This window comes from Bos indicus x Bos taurus, chromosome 11, assembly GCF_003369695.1.
Source record: "Bos indicus x Bos taurus breed Angus x Brahman F1 hybrid chromosome 11, Bos_hybrid_MaternalHap_v2.0, whole genome shotgun sequence".
NCBI classification, from domain to species: Eukaryota; Metazoa; Chordata; class Mammalia; order Artiodactyla; family Bovidae; genus Bos; species Bos indicus x Bos taurus.
In genome coordinates, this window is record NC_040086.1 from 97,393,946 (window position 1) to 97,409,187 (window position 15,242).

Here is a 15,242-nt window from a genome sequence, read left to right on the forward strand (position 1 = left end):
CATTCATGACTGATCCCCAGCACCAAGCAGGGCAACTGTGCACAGGAAATCTTGTCCCTGACTGTGAGCTGACACCAGGGCATCTTCAGGCACAGGGAGAGGTTGGGGTTTTCCAGAAAAGTCAGCTCAGGCCTGGGGACAGACCCTTCCCAGCCCCGGGAGGAGTGTTTGCCAGCGGCTCTCCCATCCCAGTGGGATGCTTCCTACAAAGGTGAGGCTGCATCTGGAGCCAGCCGGGCCAGTCCAAGGTCACACATCAGCAGAGACCAGGTCACCACCCCGGCACGCAAACCGAGCTGTCACCTAAGCTCGGATCCTCAGTTTCCTCTTCTGGCAGATTCTGTCAAACGATACAGCACCTGCACAGGGCCTGGGAAACTGGAGCTGAGCAGGCTCCGCCCTTGAGCCTGGGCGGTGAGGGGGCCGGGGGTGGAAAGGGGGGGTATCTGCAGGACTGTCACCTGGGGCAGGCACATCACCCTGCTCCTGTGTCCCTCACAAGAACATCCCAGCCCTACAGAGGGACAGATGCCCCAGCACTTTGAAAAATGACCACCAAAATGCAGTGCCCGTGGAGGTGCTGCTGCCATGGCCAGCAGGAACCATGGCAATAATCACCAGTTTCTGGGAAATTCCGGTTCCCTCAAATGCTTGCACTCTCTCAGCTCTGGGTCTCTGAAGAGATAACCCTCTGCCTATGACTCTTCTGCCTTCATCCCCTGGGTCTCACCTAGACATCCCCTCTCCTAACAAAGCCTTCCCTGATCCTCCAAGTCTGGGTCACTTCTCCCTGGGGTCCCAGAGAGGCCTTTACCCCACCCCTAATCTTGGCTAGGGTTCTATACTGAGTCCTTCCTCCCAGAAAAGGGTCTCCGTGAGGATGAGAAGCTGCCTCCCCAGCTCGAGCACCCCAAGACCCGCACACGACCTGGCACTGAGAACAATGGTGGAATCGATGGATTAATCCCATGGAAATGATTAAGGCTGTCCAACAGAGCACTGTTTGCAACAGTGGAAAATAGAAACAACCCGTGTTCAGCAATAGGGGTTTGGCTGAGCAAGTTAAAAGGCAGGCTATTGGGTCCATAATGGAATGTTCTGGAGCCTTTCTACATGCTGCAGGGGGATAGCCTGGTGCAGAAAGACTGTGTGCTGGGGAATCAATCCACCACCACTAGCTTGAACCCCTCCCCACTCCAACTCATCCATCCCTGGCCACAAGTATCTCCGGGCTAGACACAGAGTTAACACTTGCTACTGAAATGCAACCCACTCCAGTACTCTTGCCTGGAAAATCCCATGGACAGAGGAGCCTGGTAGGCTACAGTCCATGGAGTCGCAAAGAGTCAGACACGACTGAGCAACTTCACTTTAACATTCTTTCACTGTTCTTCCCCAGAGTAGCAGAAATAAAACCCTCTTGTTAAAGTCCAGCTAAGAAGTGTTGATGAGAAAGGGCTCCTTTCCCCCGATTCCCCTGCCAGGCTCTCAAGGATGCACCAGGAGGGCTCCTGCCCCCTCTCTCTAGCTACAGTCCACCTGTTCCCCTCCACAGACGGGCACCTGTCTGTACCCCAACTCTGGTGGCCAAAATCCAGCCTGACCTTCGAGACCCAGCTTAACAACTCCCCACCCCTAGCACTTCCAGAACCTTCTCTACCCTCTCCCTTTCTCCAGGCCCACCTTGTGCTTTGCAACCACCCCGTGGAGGCTCTCATTAGGCCAAGATGGCTCTGATTCTGGAATTAAAAGACTAAAATTTTCCCCCAAAAGACAGCCAAATTTTCCCCCCAAATACAGGCTATTCTTTTTTATTTGATATATTAACCATGCAAAAGACAACAAGAGAGAAGGAAGAAAAAAATTAAATAATCCATTATCCTACCACCACCACCCCCAAATCTCTATTAACACACTGATAAATTTCCTTTCATTTTTTTTCCTACACCTGCACAGACCTAGTATGCACTTGCAGACACCCGGCTCCTCTTTACTTTCAATGGCCACATGTTACACCATTGAACATTACCTACTGATAGACATTGTTTTGAGCTTCCTTGGTGGCTCAGACAGTAAAGAATCTGCCTGCAATGCAGAAGATCTGGTTTGATCCCTACGTTGGGAAAATCCCCTGCAGAAGGGAATGGCAACCCACTCCAATATTCTTGCCTGGAGACTCCCAGTGGACAGAGGAGCCCGGTGGGCTATATAGTCCATGGGGTTGCAAAGAGTAGGACATGACGGAGTGACGAACACTTTCACTTTCTTTCAGAGATTGTTTCCCTCCTTTTTTTTTTTCTGTTGTAACCCAGCTATAATGTAACCATCTGGTTGTATTCAGGTAAATTCGGGGTGTGGACTGGCCAGGCGGATTCACCAGGGGCTTCTGCCTCCTTTCTGCCATCACTCCCACTGGTGGTGGGGGATGGTGAGGACCACCCACCCTGGGCAGCCCCTCCCCACCCAGCCTATAGAAGCACCCAATGCCGATGGTCATTGTTCTAAAACCCAGATGACCACCCAAGCCCTGGGTGGGGTCAGCGGCAGGACCCCAGCTTGTCACAGTACCCGTCCTGGAAGGGTCCATTTTTCTGACCAGGAACTGAGACACCAAAAGGGGAAGGGACTTGAGTCGTTTGAGGGACCCTGGGTGAGTCCCTGGGCCTCCGCCCCTCTGCCCTCGGGGCAGGCCCCCAGAAGCAGTTCCTCCCAAATTCTGCCACCATCTCAACAGGAAAACAGGAAAGCTGAGCTGGGCAGCCAGCGACAGTTATTGCCAAGAGAGCCCTCAGACAAGCACCTCCAGGGCCCACGCAGGCGAATTCTCTAAGAGCATGGTCATCTCATCACGATGCACCCTCTGATAATTATTTAATTAATGACCGGCTGGTAAACACTTATATGCTGCATCTCTCCGGCCGAGCCTTGAGCTCTAGGTGGGCAGGGCCCAGGCATGCTTGGTTTGGGTACCAAGCATACAGTGGATCCTCAAGGGGTAAAGCTGTGCTCCAGTGCCAGCCACACAGTGAGTCAGCAGGGGCACCAGGACCCAAGGGTCGCGTCCCCCACCTGTCACACCAGGGCTCAGTCCTGGAGGCCCAGAGCACAGAGCGGTCAGGAGCTGGGGGAGGGTCAGCCCATCCTAGAGTGAGTCCCTGGGCCCTGCCTCTCCAGGCCTCACCCCTGGGGCTCAAGGACAAGAACAAAAGACTCAAAGCCAGTGTGAGTCAGATGGAGAGGAATACACGCCGGGAGGAAGGAAGCTGTGTGCACGGCCGCACGCGCTCCAGGCCTGCGGTCTCAGACACGAGGTAGAAGGCAAACCCTCCTTCCAGACAGGCCGAGGGGAAGTCAGAACCAGCCAGGGCTCTGACCCTGCCCACGTCTGCCCCACCCTCCGACCCCACTCTCAGCACCCACCAGATCCTCCTTCCAAGTAACTTCAGGTCCAAATAACGTCTCGTGCTTTGAGATGGAAACCTTGCAGGACATTTACTCATTCACTCACTGCTAAGCAATTAATTTAAACTAACAAATGTCAATAATAGCTATTGATTATTGAGCGTTCACTATGCCCAGCACTGTGTTAAATATGCGTAAACATAACTGATCAATGCACATAATGCAAATTATCCTTTATATTATTAAATCATAGCTAATAAGTGAAGTGGTATTATCATTCCCATTTTACAGCTGGTGAAACCAAGGCATCAAGAGCTACAGTAACTGTTCTAGCAGCTGGTGGAGCCAGCTCTGTCCTGTGAGGCCACACTGACCACCTCGTGGTGCTCATGTCACCGGCAAGAACCCTGGGGAGGCGCCCAGAGGAGGCCCCAACGCAGCCATGAGAGTGGCCCCAGGGAACAGTGCTCCTGGCTGTGCGCTTAGTCTGTGGGTCCTCCAGGGCCTCTACAGGTCTAGAACTTGGCCCAGTGGGCCCTCCAGAGACTTATCCATCTCCTTCACTGAACCACGGGGTAAGCTGAGGCCCAAGGCGGAGGCCATGCCCGCCAAACTCCCGTCCACAGCGCTGGACTCTCAGAAGCCACAGTGGGGGTACTCAGGAAGAGGGGAGGGGAGCAGAGGGGCTCTGCCCCCTCCCCATATGGGAAGTCTCCTGGGCCCCCACTCGGGGAGGCAGGGTGTCCAGGCCCGACCATAGCCCAGCCCCTCTGCCTGCGGGGGAGGCCCCCAGAAGCAGTTCCTCCCAAATTCTGCCACCATCTCAACAGGAAAACAGGAAAGCTGAGCTGGGCAGCCAGCGACAGCCTGACCAAGAGTGGAGGTTTGTCTCCCAGGAGGAGCAGGCCAGCCTGAGAAAGTCACCCTGCCGCCCCAAGAGGGGCCTCGCCTCCGGCCACAAAGACTCAGGCCAGGGAGAGAGAAAGGGCTCACTGTGTTCAGTCACTCGGCACAAATCACCCTGCGGCTCTCCCTCTCCTTGAGAGAGGGGTCACCCCCATTTTAGAGAGGGGGTAACTGAGGCCCAGAGAGGGAGAGTGTCCTGCTGAAAGCCGCACAGAGAGCCGACACTGCAGAGCGTGCCCTCGGCCGGAGCAGTGGTCGTCCCAGGGGGTCCGGCCTCTCCCCCTTCCTCTTCCTGGCAGCTTAAAATGTGGCAGCGGGGGTGGAGGGGAAGGGAGCTGGCTTTTTTTAATCCTCCACAACACCTCGCTGTCTGCGTGTGGACAGGCCTATCTGGGAGGCCGGCACAGGCCCGCTTCTCTCACGAAGGGCTTGTTTGTTTACTCTGTGTTCAAAATTATAACCTTCGCGGCCCCACCCAGGCCCGGCGCTCCTTCCTGACTCGTCCTTGCTGTCTGGGGCGTACAGGAATGGAATGGGCTGCGGGTTCCTGTCCTCTGAGACCCTGGGAATGTCTCTCTCCTCCTTCCAAGCCTCAGTTTACTCAGTTACAAAAACAGGAGGGAACTGGTCGGATGACCGCAAAGGAGCCTTCCTGGTTCGAGGGAGGAGGGACTGGGCCAGAGAAAGGAGAGCGGCCACGGCCCGTCGGCAAGCTCCGAATGCGGGCAAGTGGGGCGCTGTGGCCGCAGCAGCCCAGACCACAAGCAAACCGCAAGCACCCCTTCCACGCTAACCACAGCTCCGCAGCCCAGCGGAGCCCGGACTCCCCAAAGCTTCAGTCCAGTTTCTCTTTTCTCCCCTTTCCACCCGCACCTCCAGGGAACACTTCCAAAAACACAAACTAAAAAGCAAAAGCTAAAATGGAAACAGAAGTGCGGCTGTCAGCGCACTCCCCTCTAGAGGTCCCATCACTCCTGAATTCCCAGGCAGGCTAAGGACACCACTCCTCCCCCAGGACTCAGCCAAAAGGGGGCTGCCATGTACCCAGTGGGTTCCACATGCCAGGAACAACTGCCTTCCAGAATCGTCGCAGGGATCACCTTCCCACTTTATGATGGGAAACCTGCCCAAGGCCACGGGGCTTTCTGGGGCAGAAGCCAGTTGCCTCTTTGTCAAGGCCGGACACGTTGCCTCTTGAGTTGGGCTGACCAAAGTTTAAAACCAATATGCACTTTGGAAACATAAAGACCCAGTGTCTTTGTAACACAAACCACACTGCCTTCAGCTTGATGGAAGCTTCTTGGATGGCATGAGGCCATGAGATCCGGGCTTGTGTCCCTGCTTCATCCCTTCTACCAGCACAGGGCAGTTCTCAAAGAAGGCACGTCCCTCCACAGCAAGATGGCATTATGCACTAAATAATTGCTAGGCACCTGCCTTCAACACAGCCCAAGGCCCACAGGCTCCCACGAGGTCAGAGCCAGGAAGCCACTAGAGACTGTGCTCGTGCCCGGTTGCACAGACTGGCAAAGGGGGGCCAGACAGGACTTGCCAAAGGTCACCTGGCAGCAGCCCTCAGGCTCTCGCCTCCCAGCCTGCACCTGTAAATGGCTCCTGGCAGGTGGGAAGGATTAGAGGCGGGTTAAGCACAAGAGGGTGAGTAGCTTCTGGCCCAAGGGACTCCTGTTCTAGAAGATTCTGGCTTAACAAACTTGGATGGACACAAAACAGCTCCATTCGGCGTGGGGCATGGGAAGGAGGGACAGCAGCTGTGGCCGGCGTGGCCACAGATGTGTGGGTGTGGAAGTGGGGTTCACACTTTCTGAACCACAATTCATTCTTTTTTTTTTAATCTTTAAAAAAATATATATTTATGTACATCTATGCACCGGGTCTTAGTTACAGGACATGCGAGCGTCAGTCCTCATTGCAGAGGCATGTGGCCTCTTTAGTTATGGCACGTGGGGTCTCGTTCCCTGACCTGGGATCGAACCTGGACCCCCCTGTATTGCTAGTATGGAGTCTTAGTCACTGGAACGCCAGGGAAGTCCCCAAACCACAATTCACTCTTCCTCTGCTCCTCCTGGGTGCCCGGTTACCCACTGGAGTCCCTGGCCCTGCATGTGGACCCTGCCCCCCAGCACCCTGGCCCACGCCCTGCACTTTTGATTCCTGAGAGGAGGGACTCCCTCAGCCAACACCCTGTCACAGACGATACACAACAGGACGGACTGGTGACAACGGGACATCATCCCATTGATGCCTCACAACAATCTAGCACGTCTAGGCTACCGCAGACCCACTCGACAGATAAGGAACCTGAGGTCCGGAGAAGGGATGCCATCTGCCAAGTGACGGGGCCACTGAGACCAGATCTCAAAGTCAGGTCCTCAGAATCCAGGCCCAGACCTCTTCCCACTCTGCCCCTGGAAGAAAAGGTCTCATACACAGAGTTGCTAACAAAGGGAGTGAGTCTCCCATCATCAGGGGAATGATAAGCGGGGTTGCAGGACCACTGATTACCTCAATAAAACCTATGTGCTAGTCGCTTCAGTCATGTCCGACTCTTTATGACGCTATGGACTATAGCCCGCCAGGCTCCTCTGTCCATGGGATTCTCCAGGCAAGAATACTGGAGTGGGTTGCCATGCCCTCCTCCAGGGGATCTTTCCGACCAAGCGATCAAACCCATCTACTGTGTCTTCTGCACTGTAGACAGATTCTTTACCGCTGAGCCACTGGGGAAGCCCAAAACAAACTGATGGGGTCCATCAATCCCACGGGACCAAGAACTGGCACCAGGTCTTCCCAACCTCACACATCACCATCACCAAGGCTTGTTGCCCCATCACCCCACTTACACATACACACAAAGTCAAATACACACACACATATAAACACACACACACACACACGTACCCTGACCGTACCCTATCCACACTGCTTCGGACCCTCTCATCACTGGGCTCTCCTCCTCCTCTCACCCACCCTCCTAGGCCTCCCCAGGACACTCAGGACAGGGTCCCCTCTCCTTTAAGGCCAGCCCCTGTGGCTCCCTTCTCTTCACCCCATCCCTCCTCACCCACTGGACCAGTCACCCCTCACACTTTCCCACTGAAGGTCTGCCCCCCTGAGGATACCCCTCACCCTGCAGAGGGGCGGGCAGCCAGCCAGGCAGTACCACATGGGCAGGGGCCACTGGAAGAGCTTGGGACACGGTATGCCACTGGTATCCAGCACAATGCCTGGCACACAGTAGGAGATCAATAACTATTGAGTGAATGAATAAAAGAATGACCAAGAGTGTCCAGGGCCAGAGCCCACTGCAGAACCTGCGGGGTCTCACAGATACACAGATGGGGACCCTCCCCTTCAACTTCTAACATCCAAACCCACCCAGCCCTGCCTTTAGGAGGCATCTCAAGACCACAAGGAAAGGATATTCAGAGGCAGAGAATGCCCGTAAGTAGATCCTGGTCTTGGGGTCACAGATGGAGAGAAAAGGCACAGAGCGAGGCAGAGCCATTGGTCCGAGTCGGAAGAGCAATCAGTGAACAGAAACCCAGACCAAGCAAATAAATCTGGACACACGGCCAGGCGAGGGGTATGTTCCCATCTGTCTTTTGCCTGTTTATTCTCTGGGCCCTGCCCAACATCGGGCACAGCGCAGGCAACGATGTTGACTGACTCTGCTGCGTCAGCAGACTCACAGCCTGTGTCAGTCCTCCACCCCCAGGTGCCTACTGACCGCTGCAGCTGTCCAGGGCCAGAGTCTGGGGGCTCCTCAACCTGGGGTGTGCCAACTTCCTGGAGCACATGGCAAGGGCCTGGGGGCCAGAGGCTGCAGGACAGACCCGGCCCATGTCTGTCTGGGAAGTGTCAGTCATCAGAGCTACCATGTGTTGTGTTCTCATGGCTCACCAGCCCCGGGCTGTGCCGGGCAGGGGCTGTCACTCTTGATTCTACACCCTGAGAAACCCGCACTCTCAATCTCTTTTACAGAAGGGAGACAGGGAGGCTCAGAGAGGGTGGCCGACCTGCCATCGGGTGCCAAAGCTCGGGCTCGAACCCAAGCCGTCTGCCTGCACAGCCTTGCCCAGGACTCCCTGTTTCTTTCTGTCTTACCATCCGCTGTGTCACCAGGTAGGTCCCTCCACCCAAGCACATCTACACTATACACTGAGATGGTTCCCGGGGGTGGGGGTGGAACCAGGGGCCCTGGAGAGATGGGCACTTCCTGTTCTTCCAGTTTGAAAAATCTGTGTGATCAGAAAGATTGCAGCGTTTCCGTGACTCAGGCCCCAAGATCCGACCGGGAAGCGGGAGCATGGCTCTGCTCCACCCTCGAGGGTGTGAAACCTCCATCTTTGCTTCCAACGCTGCCCGGCACCGTCTTCAGAAAACCCTTCTTCCGCAGGCAGGGAAGTGGGTGGGGGCGGGGCAGGGGAAGGAAAAGCAGCTGAGGAATTTCTGCGACCGCAGAAGGATGCTGCGAGGAGGAGACCCGGGCTGGAGTGAGTCATGAGCTCGGTCTGTGGAGGAGGAGGAGGAGGGGGCGCCGGCTGGAGGGCAGGACTGACCAAAGACAGACTGGAGTCGGGCTGAGTAATGACCGGAGGGGGCCTCTGACACACGCCGCTCTTCCCACTCAGCTCCTCCCTTTCCAGCCCCCTTCTCCCCAGCGCCTGCCTCTCTCTGGGCCCTTTTCCATGCTGTCTCCCTGGCCACTGACTTTCTCTGTCCGTGTGCTCCCAACCACGGCCAGTAAGATGCTGGGAAGGGAGGGGGAGGGTGTAGATTCAAAAAGACAAAGGAAGGCTTGGCACAGAATAAGTGCTCAGTTAAACAAGGACTAAGCGGACAGGTTAGGAGCGGCCCCTCCTTCCTCTATCTTCTCATCCTCTGGCAGGAGACAAATCAGTGGACTGCCCTCAAGAGAAGCAGCAGGACATATACAGTCGGTCACACCCAGATGCCATGGACATCAGTCCGTGTCCCCCCACCCCAGTTCACCGGCAGCCCCTTTGAGCCCACTCCCAAGAAAAGGTGCTTAGAGGCATCAGGGGGGCTCCCAGGAATGGACCTCCCTTGAAATGCCCAGGCTGGTGGGAGCAGGCTGTGGGCTGGGGGAGGGGAGGGCAAGTCGATGAGTCTCTCTTCAGCAGGGAAGCTGACCGGAGCAGGAAAGGAGACAAACATAGTGACTCAGTTTGCCCCTGAAAACCACCTATTTGGTCACAGGGGAGCCTGGCGATGTCCTGCCTTAGGGGAAAAGGCTAAGAAAAACGTCTGCACAGATGGCCTTGGGCGGAACAAGATGGAGTTTTGGAGAATGCTTCCAGGGAGGTTCTGAGGACCAGGGAGAGATGTTTATTATACATCATTTAGTGCAAGGAGCAAGGCACGAATTGAGTCACGGTCTCAGCAGTGTGTAACAATAAGCACAGAAGGGAAATACCACTAAAGAATGAATTCTTGCAGGATGGTGGTGACTGATCCTCCTAGTTTTGTCTCTAAACCTCATTCCTCAGGCGGCGGGGAGGGAGGCCCACGGCCCAGTTTGGGTCCAGAAAGGCTCTTTGGCAGCGTGTGTGGGAAGGATGGAGGGGTGAGGTGGGAGGCAGCTCTGAGCAGGCGAGGCGGGAGCTTGGGCCCCAGTGGTGGGAAAGGAACAGAGTGGAGGCTGGGGAGAAGGGGGAGGGCAGGGTCAACGCCAACAAAAGCACATTATGTAAGACGACACAAGAGCAGGGCAGAATCTCCCCAGACGCCTCACCTCCAGGGGCTGACCCAGACCTAAGCTAAGGGCAGCAGCTGAGGCAGAGGGAGGGGTTAGGGGGTGGGAGGTGGCACACTGCTTCCGGCCGGCCTGGTGGTCTCCCTCAAAGCCCAGGGCAGCATCAGGATGCCACACACCTGGACAGGCGCAGCCTCCACCACTAAACTCCTGGGAGGCACAACCACGGCCCAAGGAGGAGAGGCAGGCTTTTAAAATCAGTTCAGAAAACAAACAAACAAAAGATATTCATGACTTTGTTCAATAAATTAAAAAGATACCCCTTTTCTCATATCTGATGGTCCAAAAGGGTGATAATCCTTGGGACTGAAGTACCACGTGCTGTCAGGAGAGAGCCTTTTCAGAGGCTCTGCGTCAATCCATCAAAACGTGACCCAGGGGCTTCCGTTTTGAGACCGCTCTGATAGGGGAACCTGGCTCAGGATGCATGCAAGGCAGTTTGGGCAGCACCATGGTTACTAGCAAAACACTGGCAACAACCCCATGTTGGTTGACAGGGGTCTGGGTAAGCAAACCGCGCCGTGCACAAAAGGAAACCCACCAACAGGAGGAGGAGGCAGGCTCGTGTTCTGACGTGGAAAGATGCTCACAATATACTGAGGTGGGGAGAAAAGTCAAACCACAGAAATATACCCTGGGACCTCTTTTTGTAAACAGAGCTAAATGTGTATGTACATAACCATGGGCGTTTGGGGACCTGGACACACCAATCTGGAGGGGTTTCTTCTGGGGAGAGGGATTGAACGTGGAGGAGCTCTCAGTTTTTTTCACTTCTCCACTCCCAAATTGTCTGTGTGTGCCTTACTTTTGCAATCACACAACACGAACAGTGGTTGCCTAGAATTGGGAAGGATTGGAGGAGAAGCGAGGTGGGTGGGGTGGCGACTCACAGGTAGAGAGTTTCTTTCATGGGTGACCTAAGGTTCTGAATTGATCGTGGGGATGGTTGCCTGACTCTGAATATACAAAACCATTGACTGGTCCACTTTCAGTGGGCAAACTGGCTGGCAGATGAATTGCGTTTCAATAAAGCTGCTATTTAATAAAAGAATTAGCAACGGGAAAGGTGAGGCTGGCAGAAGGGAAGCGGGCAGGCACTGGCAAACTTCGGCAGGAGCCCTCTCAGGTGATAAACCTCAGGGCACTGTGTGGATGTAGGCAGTGGCGGGGAGGTAGTTCCTTGACCACCACAATTTCATCCTGGTCAACAGAATTTCCAGAGCAACAGTCGAGTCCTTTAAGGCCATCCTTGAGGCAGAAGCCCCCCTCCCATCCCCCACTATTCCATGCCAGGCAGGGCCAGGTTTCCTGCCATGAATGCAGCACCTAACCCCCTACTTGTATACCTTGAGCAACAGTGAGCTCACTCCCTCACCTGTCCCATCTTGGTCTATGTGGCTCAGACCATATGCAAAGAACCCCTCTTATAGCGCTGACAGGAGCCACCAGCAAGCCCACACTTGTCCTGGCCTCTGCACCAGGTAGAAGCTATGAGCTGGCCTAACCCCCCATCTCTTCACGTCCTAGTTCCTTCCTTGTCATATGGGTCCATCACTCACTGCCGTCCGGAGCCCCTCCAGAGAACCCATGTCCATCTCACACATATGCCAATGCAGAAGGCAATCCAGGTTCCCAAAACCCAGGTGGACTCTTACATCCAGGAAACCAGCATCAACCTTGACCCCAGACCCTGGACAGACCCTGGACAAGCCCTTAACCACAGCTATAACTGCTCCCTTTAAACTCAAACACTGGACCCCTTTCAGGAACAGAGAATAAAGAACCATCTCAATAACAAAGGCAGATGTTTGCTAAGCACTTACTGTGTCCCAAGCACTGGGCTAAGTTTCAGACCTGCATGATGTCATTATTCCCATTTTACAGATAAGAAAATTGAGATTTAGGCACCTGAGCTAGAGATTTAGGAGACCCTGAGCTGCCTCAAGTCTGAGGCGTGTGGGAAGCATTGCAGGTGTTTCGGAGGAGAAGGGGGCAGCAGAGGATGAGATGGTTGGATGGCATCACCGACTCAATGGACATGGGTTTGAGCAAACTCCAGGAGACAGTGAAGGACAGGGAAGCCTGCAGTCCATGGGATAGCAAAGAGTCAAATGCGACTTAGCAACTGAACAACAAGGCCCTCACACCCGGATGCGACTTTGGCCCTCAGGGAGCACACTGGTTCGGTCACAGCAGGAAACTGAGACCCCGAGACAGTAAGAGCAAGTGGCTGCCTGAGGTTACACAGGCCTCCTGGCTCCCTGGCCAGGGTTCTTCCTCCGTGCAAACTCCCCATCCTGCCACCAGCCACATGGTGCCGCCGGTGTGAGAACAAGCCCCTGCTTGCCAGGAGCTTTGAGATTCCAGGATGAAAGGTGCCATGACAGCAAAAAAAAAAAAAAAACCGGCACCATGGGCAGGAGCGCGCCTGACCCCTGCCAGGACTTGCAGGCTGGCACTCACCTGCTCAGGGTGCGCAAGGAGCCCCGGGAGCCACCGGCCAAGCCACAGAACCTGAACAGGAACGGAGCCACGGAAATCAGAGCACAGCTGACTTCTTTACAGGGCAGCCCTGGGCCGGAGGGGGAGGGCTCTGGAATTTTAATTGTCCTGCAGGAAAATGCCCCGCTGCCCTGGCTGCTCCGTGGGAGGGGCAAGGAGGATGCGACAATCTCCCCAGAGATTTCCCAGGCAGCCCCCTCCCGTGGGAGGGGGGCTGGAGGCTTGCTGGCTGCCTCCCCTCCCACCTGGTACTGCAGGAGCCCCCTCAGGTGAGCCTGGACCAGGAATTTGAGGCATCTGAAGAGGGCTATTAACAGCACTGAAGTTTTGAGAAGAAAGAGGCCAGCAGGCTCTGAGTGGGCCCAGCCCTCTTCCACCCAGCCTGGTATCCACAAAGCAAACCCAAGCCTGCCCAGGAGAGGACACTTCACCTTTTGTGGCCTCCATCTCCTCCCCTTCAAGGTGGCAGTTCTCAGCCCAGGAGGCAGGAAGGGGGTAGAGCCAGAGCTGGGTGTGGGGTGAGGGAGGGAAACGCCCCCCCTCAAGAAGGCGCAGCACATCCCACCCAGGCAGGGGTGAGAGGGCCCCAAGAGGAGGTCGTGAATGGATGGACTGTTACAGAGCCCCAGGAGGCTGCCACCAACAGGGAGGGGACAGGAAGACTCCGCCCCAGCCTTCCTCCTCCCAGAGTCCAGGCCTGTCCTACAAACAAGTGTTCCAGGACTTAACCCCCTGCTGGTCTGATGCTGGAGAGGGTCTGACTCACTTCTACATCACCCTCACCGTTGGGCCAGCCCCAGGCCTGGCACAAAAGGGGATCTCCGGCCGTGGGCCCAGGACCCCAGTCACAGGACAAATCTTTGTGTCCAGCCAAGGAGGGGAACACAGCATTGGGAGACCCCTGGTTCCTGTTCTCCAGAGGTCTGAGTGGGCAGAACACAGCTGCTGAAACTCTACAGGGTGGCAGGACACATCCTAAGTGTAGGCAGACACAGTGTGCTAGGTCTACCGGACAGAGAAAGGCAAGTTCAGCCAAGAGCAACAGGCTCCCTTCTCATAGACTGCCCCCCAACATCGTACGTGGACCAGCATCCCACACAGTGGGGTCTCCCCTGTGTCAGAGCTGTGTTAAGTAAGCCATGTGAATTAGCTCACTTAAATCGATTAATAAGCAAGAAAGTATTCACCCCATTTCGAAGAGGAGGAAACTAAGGGGCCAGGACGTTAAGAGACTTGTCCAAGAGATCCCAGATGGGAAACAGACGCTGGGATTCCCCCCTGGCAGCCTCCCCCAGAACTGAGTTTCCCAGGCAGCTTGAGGATCTTACCCTGTCTCTCCATTCCTGGGGTTTAGGGAAGGAGAAGCGCAGGACCCTACAGCACTCCCTGTGCTTTCCCAGGGAGGAAGAGGGCAGCTGCCCCTCAGAGAAGCGGCCACTGTGCAGGGCTGGGAGCAGACGCGGTTGAAGGAGGGGGCTGAGGAGACTGGGCTCCGGCCTTAACCAGCCCCCTAAACAAGCTGCCCGCGGAAGCACCCAGCTGTGCCGGAGGCCAGGGACAGGGGTTCTGACCCATCCCTCCTGTGCACCCCATCTCTCCTAGGCCCACTCCCCAGGCTCAGGCTCAGACCCTGATGGGCCAATCCCTTGGAAGCCTGGGCCACGTGTACTGGGTCTGGAGCCAGAGCAAGCCGGGGCCTGGGACAGTCAGGGAAGGTCAGGACACGCTGGCCGAGTGGGCCCGGACCGCTTCCGGGCAGAGATACCCAAGGTGAAGCGGGGAGGCTGCAGCCCTCTTCCACAGCTCAGACTGCGGGACTGTGTCCGGGAATCCAGAGACCCGGCGGCTCCCAGGGGTGGGTGGAAGTTCGAGTCCCCTCGGGAGGGGGAAGGGCGGGCTGAGAAGGAGCCAGGAAGGGGCACCCAGACGTAGGAGAAACAATCTTGGACAACAGGTCTTGGCCCTGGGCCACTCCCGCCCTGCCCGGGGCCTGACTCTCCGCAGACCCCAGCAGGCAGGCCGGGATGGGGGCGTGGCCGGGGCTCCCCGCCGGACCCCCGGAGCAAGCTGCGCGGCGCCGGACTCACCTGCGATGTGCTGACGCCGGGCGTCGTCCAGGTGCGTGGACAGCACGTCCCCCATGATGAGGAGGAGCCGCGCGGCCCGATCCGGCCGTCGCCTGCCGCTGCCTGCGCTGCTCAAACAGGCGCCGCTGGCGCCATGGAGCCGGCCCGCCCAGCTCCCGCCGCCCCTGGCTGCGGCCTCTGCCCGGCTAGCGCTCCGGCTCCAGTAGCGTCGGTCCACTAGCTGGCCGCCTCCGCCTCGCGCCCCAGCCCGCGGCCCCGCCCCGCCCCGCCCAGCCCAGCCCCGCCAGGCCACGCCCCCCAGACTCGAGCCTCGCCCCCTCCTCGGTGGCTGGCGAGCGGGCGGGGCAGGGGCCCGGGGATGCAGGGACCGCCTGCAAGACAGAAACAAAGAGGAGGTCGGAGAAAGCGAGGCCGATGGGGGAGACGAGGAGCCGGGCGCACCGGACCGTGACCGAAACGAAGAAAGGGATGGCGCTGGTGGGGGGACGTCTGAAAGGACGGGGGTGCCTGCGGGGTTCCAGCCTGGGTGTCAACGCCCCCCACCTTCC

At 56.6% G+C, this 15,242-nt stretch overlaps 1 protein-coding gene across 2 annotated transcripts in view; it reads right to left on the reverse strand.

Annotated features, from left to right (window-relative positions):
* FAM129B (family with sequence similarity 129 member B) overlaps positions 1–14,932 on the reverse strand; it is a 52,509-nt gene extending 37,577 nt beyond the window's left edge. The window contains exon 1 of one of the 2 annotated variants that reach the window (XM_027556317.1): positions 14,695–14,932. In XM_027556317.1, coding sequence (XP_027412118.1) covers positions 14,695–14,749 — 55 coding nt within the window. In that variant the 5' untranslated portion in view covers positions 14,750–14,932. Of the gene's footprint in view, positions 1–13,038; positions 13,070–14,694 lie in introns of those variants that run through there. The other variant, XM_027556318.1, reaches the window with a different exon arrangement.
* Positions 14,933–15,242: the final 310 nt, after the last annotated feature.